Below are 20,584 nucleotides of genomic sequence, written 5' to 3' on the forward strand. Positions count from 1 at the left end.
TAACTTGCAAGATTTGACCCTTACAAACATACATACATAGGTACCTACATACCTATATTGCAAGTTAATAAAAAGCGTGTAAAATAAAGTATGCGCATAAGTTAGGCCTCGAGTGTATATTGATACTTAACCTAAAGAAGATAAGGTAATTAAATAAGATAAGGTAACTTACTCATTTACCTACTTTATTTAGGTATGTTAATGGGATTAAAAATAATGAATTACGTTTTCTACCAAGTAACATAGCTAAATTAAATATTTTGTATTAGCAAATTCTAAGAATAAGAACCTGGGAGGGTTTTTTATTTCTTTTAACATTATTTTAAATATATAGATTTTTTAATTCTACTTTATTATGATGTGCGGTGCAGTGCGGCTCATCTTCTATCTATCAAAGCAGATTATTTGTCAGATGTCAACATTACAGATGTTAACATTTCAAAGATACTTAAAACGGTTATTATCCTGATTGTTTGCAAATATGTAGTAAAAACCCTGAATGTGTTCAAAAACAATTATAATCTTAAGAAAACACGATATCTGTCTTCTGGCGTAAAGTTCAAATCTATTAAGAAAAGTGCTCAATTTAAAAGTTGTGCGACCAGCGTTTATGAATAGTTTACGCCGACCGAACGACCGAACAAACTCCGGAACTTAGCGAAAGTTAAGATGAACTGCATTAGAAAATCTGTAAATACATAATGGCTTTTTAATCACTACTACTACTTAGCTTTTCTCGGAATCTATTTGCGTCTCATTGATCATAATTAAATTTTATTTTCATTATGTATTTCAGGATTTTCTACACAGCACAGAACTTGGCACCCATAAATATAGATCTCAATTCTTTTGTCGTCGCGTCAACAACGACACTTATTCTTAATATTGAACTTGGCCTTCTAATGTATGTTTTTGTTGGGATATCATTACTTTTTGTACATAAATTACTAGTATTCATCATGAAAGCAGCTTTGCCCCAGCTGAAAAGAAGACCCTCGCTATCACGCAGTCAGTTGTCAAATATTTTTCAGTTTTCAGATTCAGTATACCTTAATGCCAAATTGCAAGTTTCTAGGTCATCTGGAAGTGGGTTAGGTTTTTGATCTATAGGTCAGTCAGTCACAAAAAATGCCGGTTTTTAAACGTTAATTTATCAATAATTGTTTGAGCTACGTTTATAAATATTTTGTACCTATTCTAGACAAGCTAAGGGGCTTAAATAAATGTGCCAAATTTCATGTGTGTAGGTTAAATAGGTTTCAAGTTGTGAAGAGGTCAAAAGTAGCTCGAAATGGTTCGTGTAAACACACGGTTGCTGCATCGTCGGTTCCTTTTCCTTCGAACTTGGCTGGACACGCTACCGCGTTTATAGATTAATCAACCAATACAGTTAGTAGCCACTACTTAATGGCTCATTTAAGAAAAAGAAAAAACAGGATGGCTAAACTAACATTTAGGGATCCGACAAATAAACAGCGGACAACTCCTTGCGCCAGATGTGGAACTTAGCACTTACTAACAAGTTAGTGGCCGGCAATGTTCTACCCTTCGTGCACCCGAAGCTCCTAATTCGGGTGGAGTTTCTACCTAGATATAGAACTACAGTGTCTTAGACAAAAGTCTGTATAGCCATAGAGAAAAAAATACATAGATTGCTCACTCCATACATCAGTTTTGGTCCCAAAAAGACTAATATTTTCATAGTCGAATCTAGCATCGAGTAGCGGAATTATCAGTACTGCTAAGTAGCAGAAGTAGTACTGTCAAGTGACAATAGATGTTGCACCGACCGGAAAGTCTAATGCTCAACAACATAAGACTTTCCGGTCGGTGCTACATCTATTGTCACTCACACATCTGTTGACACTGTACTACTACTTCTACTTAGCAGTACTGATAATTCCGCTACTAGACGCTAGATGTCGACTATGAAAATATTAGTCTTTTTTGTACCAAAATTGATGTATGGAGTGAGCACTCTTGTTCTACTATATTTCTCTATGGTATAGCTGTTGGGGTTACGACATTAATTGAGTATAGTAGTTAATAAGAATAAGAGTCGTGTAGTTCGGCTGTAATTTAATTTGTTTCGTGAATTATAGACAATATATTAAACTACAAGTTTCTGGTAGGCGTATGTAAACAAACTTGCGTGTAGATCAAGTCATTCTGATGCCCTTCGCATAGACTACTAATTATTAACCGTCCTAACAATATTCCATAATCTATTTGTATCGCTGTTATGAAGAAAATAACTTCATTTGCAGTTGTTCTTCCGTGGATGTCATTAATTACGAGCAGCTTCCCTATGACTGGACTCGTTTCCAAACGAATTTTTTAATGGTATTAATAATATCGATATAAATTGGCATCTATTGTGATTGGACTGTTTCTGCTGTGGTCTGTAAAACTACTAGAGATGCCCCGAATAGTGAATTTAGCCGAATACCGAATATTCGGCCCCTATCTCGGCCGAATACTGATTATTCGGCGACCGAATATTCGGCATGACATGCGAACATTTTGAGTCACAATTATTATGAAAACTATTCGCCAACAAAGCACAATGTTTGCTAAGATACCTATATTTTTATGTTGAGCAGAATTGATGAATGTAGTAGAGTCAATCAAATCAGACCCACGAAAAAAATAAAATATTTTGTATTCAACAAGTGTTCAAAAACGTTCCTTCGTATTTAACTACTTTCCAAGAATACATTTTAAATGTGAAATATACCTAGTTTTTGGTTATATTTTTGTGTATTTTTCTTTTTAGGTAGGTGCTACAGATATTCATTATTCGACCGAATAATAGGCAACATTCGGCCGAATACCGAATATTCGTCAAAGCGGCCGAATAGGCCGAATACCGAATAGTTGCCGAATATTCGTGGCATCTCTAAAAATTACTGTACATTTTGGGTAACTGTAGCAACGCATAGTTAGTTGAAAGGCTGACCATAACCAGCAAAACATGTTGATGATTTGCGGTTGATATTATGCCATTTCAAGTACCTACCGAGAAGTCGGCCCCGAAGGATGGAATTTGTCCATCTAAAAATCATGAGCCAAATATATTAAGAATTTATTTAAAAAATTGTTACGGATATCAATTCATACTTAGCTTAATAGCTGACAAATAACACAACATAATTTTGCTCTTTATACGTTGATGTTTGATAGGTTGGCAACAACAGGTAACTACCTAACTAAATTAGACTTGTCATATTAGTAGTAGTAGCGGTGGTGGCCGAGTGGATATGACGTCCGACTTTCAATCCGGAGGTCGCGGGTTCAAATCCTGGCTCGTACCAATAAGTTTTTCGGAACTTATGTACGAAATATCATTTGATATTTACCACTAGCTTTTCGGTGAAGGAAAACACCGTGAGGAAACCTGCATACATCTGCGAAGGAATTCAAAGGTGTATGTGAAGTCCCCAATCCGCATTGGGCTAGCGTGGGGACTATAGCCCAAGCCCTCTCGCGCATGAGAGGAGGCCTGTGCCCAGCAGTGGGACGTATATAGGCTGAAATGATGATGATGATGATATTAGTAGCCTTTTATACACTACGTATATGGCTGAAGGGATTTTTATATAAGTACCTATAACTTATAAAAATAGATAGGTCTAAAAAAAGGTAAGAAAAGGAAAATATTGATAATTTACGGAAAGGGATGTTATAAAGTTTCCACCTCAGACAGGCTGTTAGTATCAAACTTTCCGGGTGGATAAACACTAATAAAGTGTTTTTAGTATGAAACTATTATTATGAGTTTTGTTTGGTGCAGCTGTTTGAATACCTATCATGAAAATATGTATATGCAAGTTACATTTAAGGAGAATTATTGTAAGGATTACCTCAAAGCCGCTTTGGTCATTGGTCAGTCCTTTAATGCATTGGCATGCATGATTTGCGGAGCTACCTACATCAACTAATTCTATCTTCTGTCGAAACTTGAAATCTTTGAGATAAGTAACTAGCTACTGAGATTATCCAAACATACAATAATTGTTGTTGTTTGTTATTAATTTATTAGTCTGCCTGTTATTACAGTATGTAATGTCTAGAACTGATATTGATTTTTGTGATATAATACAAAACAACAGACGAAGCATCATCCAAATTGCGTTATTATTTCATTTATAAACCGCCTAATGGTAAAACTCACCCATTAGCTTGATAATGTAATGTAGCGCTGTATAAAGGTTAAAACTTTTCAGACTACCCACACTCCCACTCTGGATACAACATTAATGTTGTTATGAAATAAAGAAGGGGAGACAGAACGTTGGTAATTTATTTATAATCAACTTTGTGAAGCTCAACTCAACTACTCAACTCAAATACCTACCACAAGGGTTGAGTTCAGAAATAAACACATTTAGATTTAAAATTGTGTTTATTAATATAAGTAATATCCATTATAATATAAGAGGTTTATTAATTAGTAGGTATTTTAGAATATAATAATTTATTTTATTTAGGTATTTTGGAAAGGAGGGGAGGCCCTTGCCCAGTAGCGGGACTCGCTAAAAAATAGGGATAGGCTGACTTAAAAAAAAATTAGAATCTTAAATCATGAACTTTATCAGTTGACTGCTTCCAAACGGTGTACAACACAGAAATGAGTAAATGACCCGTTTTCGTTGCTCACGAATGTATGTTTGAAAATAATATATGTACGACGAGTTGGTATTAAACAAATCTCTGATGTTTAAAAACTGATATTATCAAAACAACTCCCTTAAAATATTACATTATAGTTTAATTTTCTTCTGTTAAATTAAAAATATAAATCGGTAAATTTGAATAATATTTCAGCATTTTTTATCTATATTTGGAAAATTTTAGCACAAAATACCCAATTAATACGAAGATTACTGTGGATATAACAATAATAATCTAATTGTGGTCAAGTGAGCTGAGAGTCCGAGACCGATTTACGAAAATATTATCCGATTTTTACTTTCTCGAATTTCAAGTACTTAATCGTGTACACTTAGGTACACAAAATGTCTCGAAGAACTGGTAAAATTTCACAAATCAGTCTTAGATATTAAATTAACTTATAATTTTCCCTCTGTTAACAATATATTTCCCCGGAAGGATGATTTTAAATAATCAAAAGGAAGATATTATTACCTAAGCAGAGAAGGCCAGAAAAATAAATATTATGCTCATCCGTTGCGACTAAATCCTTATTACATTTTTGTAAGTACTTATGGTTTGTCACCAAAGCTTGAAACAGGTTTTTACATTACATTTTGCAGATAAACTGCTAACATTAGCAGGCAAATGTAAAGGGATCTATTTGGTGTTAATGTTACTTACCAATCATATTTGGCTTAATGACGCAAGCACATCTTTAACTATAATTATAATACTTTTAACTACAATACTGTTTCAAACTCAAGTACGTACCTACTTTTGATAATTATTACGTACATTTGTTAATTAAGTATTTAAAACATATATTGATATTATCGGTAGGTGTAAATAGGTACTGTAAGTCTGTAACGAACTAGAAGTACAGGCCCGGTAGTTCGTATTTTAATCAGTATAAACTGTGATAATTGTATTTGTTAAAATACGTACAATGTGGCCGTTAATCAACTCGTGCTTTCTTAGTTAGAAATTAAAACACAAAATAAAGTGTTGCATTAGGTACTATCATAAATCTTTAATTCTTATACTTCCATCGCTTAAAGCAAAGATAATAAAATACTTCTACAATAGACAACAGAGAACCGCCAAAACAGAGACCGAAGCTGTTTCCAATCGCGACTACGAGGTCGAGCGTCGTGCGGGCAACCTGCCGGGTGATCCGTTCATAGGGCCGGTTACTCAAAGAAAATTTTGCGCCCCTCGCTCTTACGTTTTCTTCAGGCTCCAAAAAATCTTTAGCTACCACGTTGTAATCCGGTTCTTCACATGACGGTAAACAATCACAAATTAAGCCCGTCTCATTCATCCCAGGCACTTTTAGTTTTCTCAATATCCTAAAGTTGTTTGATAGGCATTTCAATCCTTCCAAATCACAATACCGTTCCTCATATATTTGAGGGGAAAAGTGATGAGTGCAGTTGCAGAGCTCTAACTGTGCATCTATACGGCATTGGCTAATACAACCAGAATAACTGTAGAATTTGTAAGCTATATAATTTTCTGGAACTTCATTTGGGAATCTACATTGACGATATTCTGGAGATAGCAAAGACACTTCTGGTTCATTCACGACATTTGTTATAGAGTATATCACGTTAGCTTCTGCACCATATAGAACTGTCAACCTCCGATCGTATTCCATGTTCCAGAATGGTATGTCCTCTGGTGCGTGCAGGAATGCTTCGTAATCTTGTGACGCTACAATTTCTATTGAAGCCTGCCTATCTTTATTTGATGTTTGGTAAACAGGAGACTCTTCGAGACCGTGCACATTATTCATTGAATAACACGTCCCGTACTCCGTTATTATTGGCTGAAAACTGCCACAACATTCGAAAGGGTTTCCATTCCATTTGCAGCTTAGTAAAAAATCTTTGCATTCTGAACGAACAGCCAGACTTAGTTGACCAAAATCTGTGGGACAGAGAGGTTCGTTGTCGCAGAGAGCGAAGCAGCTGTGACACAAACCGTTGAAAAATCCAATTTCGCCGATGAATCGGTCAAGCTTACCTTTATCTCCTGGATTGATTTCCTGGCTAAGCATATATATTTTGTCAACGTTGGGTATTTCACAAAGGGTTATCGATGCAAAAGTTGTGTTCCAATCTAGATAATCCGTTCTCGTTGTAAATCGAATAGTGTTTTCTTGGTAGTGGTTGTAGTATCTCCGAATCGTGGCTACCGCAGCGATCCATACTTGGACGTAAATTATAAAGTAAATTAACCTGTATATAAAATGTACATCTTTCCGCACGAAAAAACTTGGGCCGTGAACTGTCAGATGTTCGCAAGTATGTTGGAATCGTCGGTAAAATACCACGACGTGGCCCTTTATTTTAGACCACATTTTCAGTCGCTTTACGACCGTGCCGTTCCAGTGAGCGGCGAAGTGAGAATGAATCAAAGGGATCCACGTCGTTTGGTTAAATAAGGTACGCACAAAGCACATCTAAAAGGTTTCCATTTAGATAATGTTTAGTAAGCGGTATCATTGTCCGAATAACTTAATATACCTTCAATAAATGCTATGAAATAGCGACGATACAAAGATTGAAAGCCTTTGATAAAAGCACAAAAGGTTCTTAAAACTATTCCCTATCTAGATAATTTATAAAAGGTATAAAATACAATATCATTAGGTACAATAATGATACGTTTTTTATTAGGGTTCCGTACCCAAAGGGTAAAACGGGACCCTATTACTAAGACTTCACTGTCCGTCCGTCCGTCCGTCCGTCCGTCCGTCCGTCCGTCCGTCCGTCCGTCCGTCCGTCCGTCCGTCCGTCCGTCCGTCCGTCTGTCACCAGGCTGTATCTCACGAACCGTGATAGCTAGACAGTTGAAATTTTCACAGATGATGTATTTCTGTTGCCGCTATAACAACAAATACTAAAAACAGAATAAAATAAATATTTAAATGGGGCTCCCATACAACAAACGTGATTTTTCACCAAAGTTAAGCAACGTCGGGAGTGGTCAGTACTTGGATGGGTGACCGTTTTTTTTTGCTTTTTTTTTTTCGTTTTTTTTTTGCATTATGGTACGGAACCCTTCGTGCGCGAGTCCGACTCGCACTTGCCCGGTTTTTACACTTGCTCATACGGTGTTATTCTACAGCCTGCGTATCAGAGAGTAGACTAATATAATAGCCGATAGGTATTGCTCAAGGGTTATTGAATTTTTTATGTTGTCAATAATTCCTGGAAACCAACACTTCAGGTATATTATTATAGGTTTTACCGCAAATTTTATTTAAAAATTAACCCAATTAAGGACTTGTTTTTTTGTGACACTATATATTTTCATATGTGGCTAGTAACGAATATTTTCTATAATGTCTCACACAAAATGGCGGCACACGTCATATTAATCAGTTCATATAGCTAAGGCTGTAACATAGCTATCATAATATTGTCTGGCAATCTGTCTCGCTGTTTGTACATAATCCGACACATAGCTTTCAGCCGCCTTGCGGTTGACGGTTTAACACCGAGTAACGCGCTCTGCAAAATACAGAATATTTGTCTTTACACTTTGACTAAACCCACTTAAGCCAAACTTCATGTGTGTGCGGAAGTTAACGAGGTAACTATAAATAATAATTATAATACGATAATAAAATTTGTCGTTTGCGTAGGTAGAAACAGCAACACCCCTAACTGTACATCGGTGGTAAATCACGTCTAAGCATTAAAATCTGTAATTTAATAGGCCTGCTTCTTCAGGCGTCATTCCAGGCTAAAACCACGTTCCTAGTGTCAACGCGACCTCCTTACCAAATCCGTACACATTTCACAGTCGACTAATTAGATTACAGAGAATTATGCAATCTGAATATTAATGCTGACAAAGTTATAGAGCACGTATTATATAATATTGTTAAGGAAAAGGTAGAAGTATTTAAACCGAGAAATTAATATTATAGAGTAACATAATTTAATTAAAACAGTAGTTTACGAGTAGTACCTAGACTAAAGAAGGTTACATACGTTGAACAAAATCTCTACTTGCTGCTTAATTCTTATTTCAAAACAATTTAATCGAGATTATAGGGTCATTAAAATACAGGCAGTGAATCCCTTTACAACCAAGTCAAGCCCATAAACTGCATATATGTTGCTATAATATTCTAAAACCAATTTGATTATTGTGTGTATATAAAAGTTAATAATATTACCTTTCGCGTTTTGCAACTTTTACGAACCAATATATTTTCTTTCGACAACATGATCAAAGGTATTAGGTACTTTTATGGAGGGTTTCAGTGTATAACTGATACAAATATACCTCCCTACTATCTCATTATTTTTTTAAAGTAGGTACATTTTTACATCCTAATTTGTTTCATAACCTCTACAATAAAATGTCTCAAGCTAAAATCACAATAATCATAATGAAGCAAAACACTCAAACTAATTTTAATTAAATTTAATTATTCATTTGAAAAGATTAATTAAGTGAAACAAAAGCGTATCAAGTGAAATAAGGAATAATTTTGTTACGATATTCGGATTTAGTCGTTCGCTGTTCAAAATTCAAGAGAGACGGCGACTTTGTCACAAAATTACATGATGACAGTACTTTAACTGCACTACATTATCTTCTAGATTTTTATAGCACACGCAACTGTTATTTATACGTCATAATTTCATAGAAGTTGATTAAAATAACTCTTGCACTGCGTCTGCTATCAAAATCGTTGCAGACTTATCTTAGGGAATACTCAATTATATACACCGAAACATTTTAATCTGGCCTATAGGGTGGACTTTTAGGGTTCCGTAGCCAAAACGTCAACAACGAAATCCCTATATAGTTTCGTCATGTCCGTCTGTTCGACCGTCCGTCTCTCTGTCTGTCCGTCCGCCTGGTTAAGCGATACCAACAAGAGGGCGAATCTTATTAAAAGAAGGTACGAAACACTCTATTAAGTCGATGTATATAGTCGATGCATGTCGACGGGCACGCACTTAGCCGGTTTTTAAAGGTAGGCCTAACATATCTAACATTTGTGTTGCAGATTAGTTTATTAGGCGACAAAGAAACGGACATGAACCAAGTTATGGTACTGATTATTAAGTATTGTGTGACGATAACTTTATTGTTAGTTCTCCGGAGCTGAGTTTTGAATTATTAAGCTGTAACTGGCGCTCGTTGTATACAAGTATTCAGTTTGTAGTGAACATAGATCGTACAAAGTGCTATCTAACTCATAGACTACATAAGCCTGTGTAAATAAAACAATGCCACAGAATAACTAATAGTACTACCGTACAGAAAATTCACTCCTTTACAAAAGTCAGATTTAGATATAAAATTATACCTATACTCGCCGCCTGCAACAAAATTGAAACTTATAACCGCGCACGAACCGTGAATCTTCTTTGCGCGAACGCCACGTGACACGACTATCGTGCGGTCGAGCGGCAGCCCACTGCCATACGCCTGCCCTGCCCGGGAGGCCCGCCGGCCAAATGTACCTAAACTGCGTAGTGACACCCCCCTGACAATACTTTGCAGGTAGTTTGCTTTTAGAAGTATGAATGTATCAATAATTGGTTAGGCAGTAATTTGAATAACATGTATAAAATACTTTGCACAAAATATTACCTCTATTGTTACCCGTCGTCTCTCTTACTTGTATTGATTTATTTCATTAATGTATGTATGTATATGTATAAACTTATTATTGTACAAAGCAAACACAATTTATGGCACAGGACAGGCAGTACAAAGGCCAGTTCAATTAATTCTCTTTGTGGTGCACTAAAAATAATATACTTGCCCGCGGACATAGTCAAAGAGCCCAAAAAAAGTATACTTAAAAATAGTCTAAAAAGGTATCTCCTGAATACTCTATAGGGGATGTGTTACCCTACAGAGTATTCATGACATACTTACCTAAGTATTTTAACTCCCAATGTAAACCTATTATAATATTTAAATTTTATTAAGTATAGTATAGTGAGACTCCACAGTCAAACAAACTGTAGTTTTGTGGAGCATTGTCCTTACAATAAAGTTGTAACTTGTTGTATAATAAATAACTATAATAATAATATCACAACCGTGAGGTGTACAATCTCAGGAATTATTTTCTCAACAACGAGTGTGGGATGCACCGTGATGTGGTGGCAGCTGACAGGGGCCTCACGCCGCTCTCCTTGGCGAACGAGAACTGGCGCAAATCTGTAGTACTAAGCACCGAGGACCGCAAGGCGATATGGAAGGATAAGCAGCTACACGGGCGGTTCTACAAGGCCCTCATGGGACCCGATGTAGACCTACCCGCGTCGGTGAACTGGCTACGATTCGGGGACCTCTTCGGAGAAACCGAGGGTTTTGCTAACGATATGTTTAAGATCTAACCTGTTAAATTTGGCATTTGCGCGATTCTGGAGATACTGTTGAACGATTTCTACAGGATATGACTTAGAGATCCAATTCACATCTAATAGATATCTTACTCTATCTAACGTAAAAGTGACATTGGTTGCCCGAATTGCGCTGCAAAAGAGAACTAGTTGATAATTATTAATTATCTAAACTATAACGTATCTAGAATGGATCTAGTACGTATCGTCTCTTGTGAATATCTTGAAGTTCGAATACGGCAGTTGGTTGAACACGCGGTGTTGACCGGATGTAGTGAGCTATTATAATAATTTATTATGCACGTAGTATGCAAACTATGCAAAGGACGGTATTTTAGTGCCTATTTATGTAATAATGTAGTAAATGTCGTACAAATTAATAATTAATGAGGAACCCAATTACCTATTTTAAATCGAAACAAAGCAAACTTAGTGTTAGATTATAGCTAAGCTTGAGGCTCAATCTTTTTGCGCTTTTTGTACCACCTTTGCATCTATTGTAGGCGATTTATGCATTGCTGTTTAGACAACGGGTTTGGTGACTGTGGAGGCCGATGCGTGAGCGGCACGACCTCATACATTTTTGGCAACACATGTACCAAATAGTGGCAGTTATCAAATATGTCTTGATACAATAATGGTTAAGAAATCACGCATATGTAGGTATTTAACCGTATGGATTTCTGAATACGTCTTAAGCTTACAGACTAGTTGCGTGCAATAAACTATCTAAGGTATATAGATACAACCGACCGTTACGTACTTAGTAATGTCCCTATTTTTGTTCATAAATATATTTAGTGCTTTTACTTCTAATATTTCCATTAGGTAATAGAACCCCGTCGTATGAAGAGAAAGGATCCGTTGATTGTTAATGTGAGGGGCAAACACAGCTCTTCGCCATTTGCGAACCGGGAAAAAACTCTTTTAACGCATAATTTACGAAAAAGGAGGGAACGAATCCCTAAGTTTACAGAGGGTACGTTTTTTCACCCTAGTATTTAGCAATGAAATACAAAGCTTATTGAAAAAGTTTACTTTATGATTTACGTTAATATACAGGGTGACATTTAAGTCGTGAACCGTAATATGTTTTTCTAACTCCATAAACAACGAGCAATTTAATGCCCCTACTCTTACTAAAATCAGACAAGATTTTTTTATTACGTATTACGTTCTAAATAAGTTTAGGTAGGTATAGGTAATTTTAGACCATTGTTTTCTCATCAGGTGAGTAACATAGATTTTAAAATAGTAAGTAGGTAGAAGTATTTTTCTGAGAATGTAAATTTTTCGGAGTCTGTCCATCTTTATGTATCTATGGGTGAATTACTTCATAGATGGCGCTGTTAGGTACTTACGTCTTAAAACATGCTTACGATACGTAGGATGTAGTATGATTTTAATGCCGTATTTTTTGTAGGTATATTTACTAATTTATTGTAAGTACCTATCAATAATTTCACAAAAAACGTAAGGTAAACTAATCTATACGATTCAGCTACGCTGTTCTAATACATCGGCGTAGGCATACAAATACTCGTAACAGTGGGTCGGACATATGCCACATCCAGATAAGTCAACAAGTAACCATGGATTCCGATTAGAGTCACCCTGTTAAAAAATATTTCATCAACTGAAAATTAGAGAATAGAGAGTTACTCTTATTGAGTAGAGAGCGTTTATTCGGGGCAAAAAATAAAAGAAGAAAACAACACGTAACATAACTTAACATATAAGCCACGAAATTAAAAAGACTTATGACATTGATGAATATAATCATCACCATCATCACGATGAAGTATCACCACTGTAAAAATTTATACAACGATATTGCGTAGTTTTATGAAATACCGTAGACCGGGGTGACTTTGGAAAATTTGGGGCTACTTTGATAGATTTAAAACGGCCATAGAATTACCATTATTCAATATTTACTGAAAATGTTCCTGTAACTAGTTAGATTACTATATATCCATATTCATCTACTGTAAAAAATCTCGCATAAATACAGGGTGTCCCATAAGTGACACTGGAGGTAGACCAGGCCAAGAGGAACCAAACCAACTTAACATGACCCCAGTAAATGTGGCACGGTTTTTGAGTTATTGCCAAATTAAGGTTTTTCATGAATTTTGACCGTTTTTAACATTGTTAGTGCCCGGGTGCACTCGGAAAGGTCTAGAAGTTAGTTTTTTTTATGTGCACGGCATCATGAATAGTTATTTAAGATAACAAAACAGGTATTTTATCGATAAACAATGTAAAATGCAAGTAATTACTGGTTTAATCTTGAATTAAATTCACAGCGAAACATTAATTTCGAATTTGACCACTTGTCGTGAAAAAAAAAATTACTAGAAAAGTAATGAGCAAATAACGTCAAAATATTAAGCATGTTATGCAGATTCAAAAATGGTATAACACATGTACCTTCCTGCAATAAAATAGGAATTATTATCATCTTTCGAAAGCCTCATAAAAAATAAGTGAAAAGGAACTCTGCAATCCGTTGCTACTTTTAGTAAAAATAACGATTTATGTTGAGATATCTAATTCTGGATTCAGAAATTAAAAAGAAAAACGCCTATTCAGTATTTGCCGAATGCTTAAAAGAAAGAGATGGAAAATGGTTATGTGCCTTTTTAAGGATATCATTGAGTTGATAAAGGTTCAAAGAAAATAAAATACTGCAGGTTGAAGTTTAATAATTTTTTTTAAGTATTTTTGTTTAGAATAGGTGCTCGAATTGTTTTCCCCGGCTCGTATGCACGCTTGGCACCGTCTTGTAAAACTTCAAGTTAATGTCCTTAAATTAATTTCGGATATGTTTCGTGCCGCCTCGAACATGCGCCGCCGTAGTTCCTCTTGGGACCTTATTGTCACGGAGTAAACTCTATCTTTTAAGCATTTTAAGCATCCCCAATGAAAAAATCTAATGGGTTTAGGTCCGGGGAACGCGGCGGCTATGCCACTGGTCCCAATCGGCTGATCCATCTGGGAATTTCTGCGTGAGGTAGTCGCGGACATCGCGAGCGTAGTGTTCTGGGCAGCCATCTTGCTGTGGTTCCAGCTCCAGAAGATGGATCGGCCGACTGGTACCAGTGGCATGGCCTAACGTTCCCCGGACCTAAATCAATTAGAAGTTTTTATTGGGGATACTTAAAAATTTTACTCCAACCCAATAAGGTCCCAAGAGGAACTACGACGGCATGTTCGAGGCAGCACGAAACATATCCGAAATTAATTTAAGAAAATTAACTTGAAGTTTTACAAGACGGTGTCAAGCATGCATACGAGCCGGAGAAAAGCAATTCGATCACCTATTGTAAAATTATTTCACCCTACCCTTTCAAACTTCAACCTGTATTATTCTTTGAACCTTTATCAACTCAATGATATCCTTTAAAAGGGACATAACCATTTTCCATCTCTTTCTTTTAAGCATTCGGCAAATACTGGATAGGCGTTTTTTTTTTAATTTCTGAATCCAGAATTAGATATCTCAACATAAATCGTTATTTTTACTAAAAGTTGCAACGGATTGCAGAGTTCCTAGTTTCCACTTATTTTTTATGAGGGTTTCGAAAGATGTTAACAATTCCTATTTTATTGTAGGAAGGTACATTTGTTATACCATTTCTGAATCTGCATAACATGCTCAATATTTTGACGTTATTTGCTCATTACTTTTCTAGTAAATTTTTTTCACGACAGGTGGTCAAAGTCGAAATTAATGTTTCGCTGTGAATTTAATTCAAGATGAAACCAGTACTTTTTTGCATTTTACATTGTTTATCGATAAAATACCTATTTTGTTATCTTAATTAACTATTCGTGATGCCGTACACATAAAAAAAAACAACTTCGAGACCTTTCCGAGTGCACACTGGCACTAACAATGTTAAAAACGGTCAAAATTCATGAAAAACCTTTATTTGGCAATAACTCAAAAACCGTGCCACTTTTACTGGGGTCATGTTAAGTTGGTTTGGGTCCTCTTGGCTTAGTCTACCTACAGTGTCACTGTGACGTGTCACTGTGACGTGTCACTTATGGGACACCCTGTATATATTATGGCTTAAAACTAGAATTTAAAAGTCGCCCCTGCATTTGAAAGTCACCCCAGTCCTGCCGTCCTAGTCTAAAAGGCAGTTTTTCGACAAAAGCTAGTTTCGAGATAATCGCAAAAAACCAACCCAAACATCTTTCTTGAATTTCTACGAAACGGAAAAACTTTTTCCGTTTTTTCTTTTTGTATGTGGTAGGTATATATATGTACTTATTTTAGGTATTTATAGTATGTTTCTAAACAGCTCAGTTTTTTTTAATTTTATAAAAAACACTTTAGATTAGTATTAAGCTTAAAAATGTGTAGGTCGTACTAGTCAAGAAGGCGGTAAACATGCGTTATGCGGCGTTCTAACTCAGTTACGAAGTAGAAACTAGGTAAAAACGCCGTATATGTCACATGCTGCCTTTTTGCTTAGTAACAATGAATAATTCCCACTTGAAATCCTAAGTTAAAAGACCTTATAGCAGCTATTCGGCCTTTTTGGTTAGTATACTAGGAAAAATTAAGATTTTGTCCAGATTTTCGACTAGCGTGCTAGTATAAAAAAACGTATACCACCAAAAACACCGAATATACGGTTTTATAGATTAGTATTTATGGAAGAAATGGGAATAAAAAATAGACACGTAGTTTAAATGTTTATTTATATACGAACAAAAAACGCCATACTACTAGGCTATTATTAAAAAAACGAGATCCAGCGATTACTTTTTGGATTATAATCTTAATTACCATACAAAATTAACACATAAATTGGGTTATTCCCGCTAGTTACCATCAAGTTGTTACCAGTGGTAACTAATGGGATTTGTTTCCCAGTAGTTACCACTGGTAAAAGGTTGGATTTTTTCCCCAGTAGTTACTACAATTTTGTTAGGGTTCAATAAAGCCTCTATTTTTATAGTATTCTACTTATACTGTTTTTATTACTATTTAACTATAACAACTTGATGGTAACTAGTGGGAATAACCCGATTTATATGTTAATTTTGTATGGTAATTAAGATTATAATCCAAAAATAATCGCTGGACCTCGTTTTTTTAATAAAAGCTTAGTAGTATAGTGTTTTTTGTTCATATAATAAAAGACATTTAAATTGTACTGTAAAAAAAATGTTGATGGTAACTACTAGGGAAAAAATCCCACCATTTACCAGTGGTAACTACTGAAAAAAAACTTCCCAGTAATAACCACAAAACTGAGTTGGTGGTAGCTACTGGGAAGAAAGGTGGGAAATAAATTCCCAGTAGTTACCACTGGTAACAACTTGGTGGTAGATACCTAACTGGTGGGAATAACCCATAATATGTACAAATTTTTAATGTGTACAGTCTTTCTGATTTTATTTGTATCATAGGCTAGATTTACTCGACTCTACTAATGACATTACATGTACTTCTAATGAGCATGAGCAACGAAACTTAAAAGAGTCCGCAATAAGCTCAGCCGAATTATTACTTCCCATAAAAACGGAGATTCGTACTCATTTTAAAACAACGTGTTGTATTGTAATAAATTGCACATACAATAACATAAGGTATATCTATACCAGTACCTAATTAGTTTATATTCCAACAAAACTAATGAAATAGAGGAAAAATAAGTTTTGTATGAAAAACTTATATTCGCTGTATTTTTTTTATTATGGTATCTGAAGCTGCACATTAATTACAGGCATAGATATACCTTATCCTTTAGTGAGTACAAAGTTTTAGAGCAATCTACCTAATCGTTTTAAAATGAGAGCGTAACTACGTTTGTATGGAGATCCCAGCTTGCTGCTGACTTAAATCTTAGCAACCATCTATCTTTGTAGGTGAGCAGTTTTCGCATACACGTAACTCACAATAATACATAATGTTTTACCGAATTCGTGGCATCTCTAATAGTTATTTTAGTTTGTTATCAATAGGCATCGAATCATCGAGAGTTTCATCGCACGGTAAGACGTTAGCGAGTTGTGTAGTCTACATTAGCAATAAAATTAAACTCGTATTAATTCCTGCACATACTCTGTCATTTATTTAATTCTAAAACGCATTTTAGCGGTTGTACCTAATTAAAAATCAGATTCAAATTTTAATAAAATTATTTTTCTATTAGATTACAAACTCATAGCTTTTACTATTTTAACATACAACTATTACCTAATACACAAACATACCAACTTATTTTAAGATACATATTGTTTTTTTATAAAACCCACTTAGGTATTTAATGGCCTAATATATATATAACTCTCAGTTGGTTTTTGGATGGACCCAGGTTCCATACAAAGATGCCCATGGTCCTTTGTCCTGGTTATCTAAATACTTAGGCGGAAAATGTTATTCTGTCCATAAGAATTCTCATTAAATTTCCCTTTAAAACATTTTTGAATAAGATTTAAACTCATCGTAATGTCAAATACCTACTTGGCTTATAGGGAATTAAACCCGATACAATTAGCTCTAATATAAATTTGATTTTATTTAAATAAAAGCAGTCAAACCGTCGAATGAAAAAATAAAACTTAAACAACGTTTGCTGTAGAAAAGTACGTATGAACAATTTCATCATCACAAACTACGCTAGAAAGACGTATTTGCTGTCGAGCGTAAGTATTTGCGAGGCAATTTTAAAGTATATACCATGATAAAAATGATAATACTCGAAGGTACTGATTGTAAACACTACATATTATTGATAACATATGATGGTAATGTAATAATAAAGTATTTTTCTTACTTTGGCGTTCGGTCAATATTTCGCGCGCAAAATGCCACCTCCGCTCGCATACCGGCAGCCACAAGCCTGCGCTTGCGGCTGACGGCTTTTACTTAGCATAAGGGTGTCTTTCGGCGCGCGGGGAGCATGACGAAGGTTGGAGCATATACTGCGTTATAGACTAGTTAGACGCACTTTCAACCATTATAAAAGTTTGTTAGCGTTTAATACGACGTCCATACAAAATAAGAAGAACGTATAACATTTATACGTTTCTAAAGACTATTATGGTGACGTAAAAAAGTTAAGTGATACTAGGCTTAAATGACGTATGAGACATTTAAACAAAAAAAAATACTATACGATTTTTTAGACTAGTATCAGATCTAAAATTTTGCTAAAGATCCTAATCTTAAAGCGCGTATAGCGTCTTTTACGTATTTTTAGCCTAGTTTTTGGCTTATACGTTATTTTAGGCTAGACATGGTGGATAAGATTTTACGCAAACCAGAGCGTAAAAAAACGTATAGCTGCATATACGTTGTTTTAGCCTGGCTTTGTCAAATAGTCGCTTTTTAGACTAGGAACGCTTAGAAAATTAGTGCAAATACGGTCTTTTTACGATATTTTTCTCGAAAACTAAGCCACTTATCGGAAAACGGGCCAAAGTGGTCGATGCATCTCGATCTCTACATTACGAATATCACAAAAAGTCAATTTTGGCAAAATGTCGAAAAACTGCCTTTTAGCTTAGGAGGGCAGAGTCAATGGTACCTATTATGTTTGCAAAAGGAGTTCCAGTAGCGTAACTCGTACAAAAAATAATCTGTGCGCTGATACTCTAAGCCCTCTAAGTCCTTTTATATGAATTCAGACGTATTCACCTAGGAACTTAAGTTCCTGTGTGTGGCTTATGCGAAAAAGCCGCTACCGATAGTGCTGAAACGAAGTTTTACCATGGAGAATGGCTTTATAGTGGATAAAACCGAAAAGCGGTTCGATGCACAATGCTTTTGCGGCGTCGTCGGTCATGCTGCGGTTACGCTTCCACAGCTGAAGTAAAAACAGTAACTAAAAACTTAAACCTATGTTAAATATTATCCCTTTTTTTTATAAACATTTATTTCAAAATGACATATAGGTCTTTAATATTCTATTATCAACGGCATTTTATATTTGACAGATATTTACGAATAATAATATAAATTATTCGATGTGTATAGTAACATGAAAGCGAAATAAAACCGGACTTGTCGAGTCGGACTCGCCCACCGAGGGTTCCGTACTTTTTAGTATTTGTTGTTATAGCGGCAATAGAAATCACGGTTCGTGAGATACAGCCTGGGGACAGACGGACGGACGGACGGACGGACGGACAGCGGAGTCTTAGTAGTAGGGTCCCGTTTTGCCCTTTGGGTACGGAACCCTAAAAACACTTCATTTTACGGCAGAATAATAGATTCTGCACCGTTTCGAAAAATGTAATGTAATGTAGTGTGTCGTGAAAGTTTCAAGACGCGAGGATTATACAAACTTTGCCACCGAGTAAAACAACAATTTACACCACACCAACCTGAGCACAATACTAACTGTAAAATATTACAAATCAAATCCAAATGAACGTTACTAAACGTTTATCATTCAAAATCATCACTTAATATTTGATTACATGTTAATGTTCTTACTATATATAGCCTTATTGAGCTTACTACGAGGCTTGGTTGATTTGAGTAAGAATTTCTGATATTTTATTATTATTTGTTACCTATACCTATTTTTAACATAAAAGTCTTGTTCATCTGGTAAGATCATTTTTGGGGCGTTTCATACAGTCAGCAAAACTATTAGCTTACCGCTGACGCCGCAGTAAAAGTATAACAGCAGGTACATACTGTTATACTTTTACTGCGACATGTAGGTGCGACCGTTATTGTGGAGTTACAACATAGAAAGCTTGTATGGCGCTACTAAAACAAGATTCACCCGCAAATGGTTCTTTATTCCTCACACTGGCTTATTTAATAAATCCATCGAGCACTTTAGCTGCAAAACTGGCTCATGGATTTTGTATAGTTCGGAAATTCTGTTTAACTTTTCGAGCGTATTCTCAATACATTTGGGATTTGTTGAAATGAATCGCTTACCGCAGTATCTCGTTTCAATAGTGAAGTTTTGGGTGCCGTACAGCTGCAAATTAATTTCAAAGTATACAGAGTGTCAGGATCAGACGTCTCTGCTGCGGACTGAACATGAGTATGAGCAGTAGGTAAGTATGTACCTATGTTATGATAACGTAGTCGAATTTAAGTACCTACACTTTATTAAGTTTATAGCCGTCTACGTTTATTATAAACCTCTTTTCGGTAAATATGTTTCTTGGTTCTTATTGTTGTATTTTGCAACGTCGTATTTTTTTCTATTGTAAATACCTACATCATTTCCATAGGTTCATAAGCGAATCGTAAATTCTAGACATCGGCTTTCATCTGGACTTGATTCATTTGTTAACCTGTTCGAAGCCAAACGATCAAATATTTCAATTTTAATTCCTACCTACTACATACGTATTTGCACAAGGAAATTGATATTAAAATCTAGCATCGACGTCGGGGTACAGTAGGTATTATACCGCCTCTGTTACCGTGCTCTCTACCTACTAAATTAGGAATATCTTCAATAAAGCTCCTCTGCTCCTAGTTTAAGCTACGGACATGAATGATTGGTATCCATAATGCCTTTGGGGAAATTGGTAGAGAA

At 35.5% G+C, this 20,584-nt stretch overlaps 2 protein-coding genes and 1 long non-coding RNA gene across 8 annotated transcripts in view; all 3 read right to left on the minus strand.

Moving 5' to 3' along the window:
• The window catches only part of LOC134793709 (uncharacterized), a 344,598-nt gene that overhangs the window by 292,286 nt on the left and 31,728 nt on the right, over nucleotides 1-20,584 (minus strand). The window lies entirely within an intron of this gene.
• Nucleotides 1-20,584, minus strand: part of LOC134793633 (uncharacterized) — a 163,367-nt gene that overhangs the window by 139,714 nt on the left and 3,069 nt on the right. The gene's annotated exons all lie outside the window — the stretch shown is intronic.
• Nucleotides 5,679-7,237, minus strand: LOC134793643 (sodium channel protein Nach-like). Its single transcript, XM_063765278.1, has one exon. It carries the CDS (start codon nucleotides 7,118-7,120, stop codon nucleotides 5,687-5,689), a length of 1,434 nt encoding a protein of 477 aa, XP_063621348.1. The 5' UTR covers nucleotides 7,121-7,237; the 3' UTR covers nucleotides 5,679-5,686.

The sequence above is a fragment of the Cydia splendana genome, chromosome 9 (genome assembly GCF_910591565.1).
Source record: "Cydia splendana chromosome 9, ilCydSple1.2, whole genome shotgun sequence".
Taxonomy (NCBI): domain Eukaryota; kingdom Metazoa; phylum Arthropoda; class Insecta; order Lepidoptera; family Tortricidae; genus Cydia; species Cydia splendana.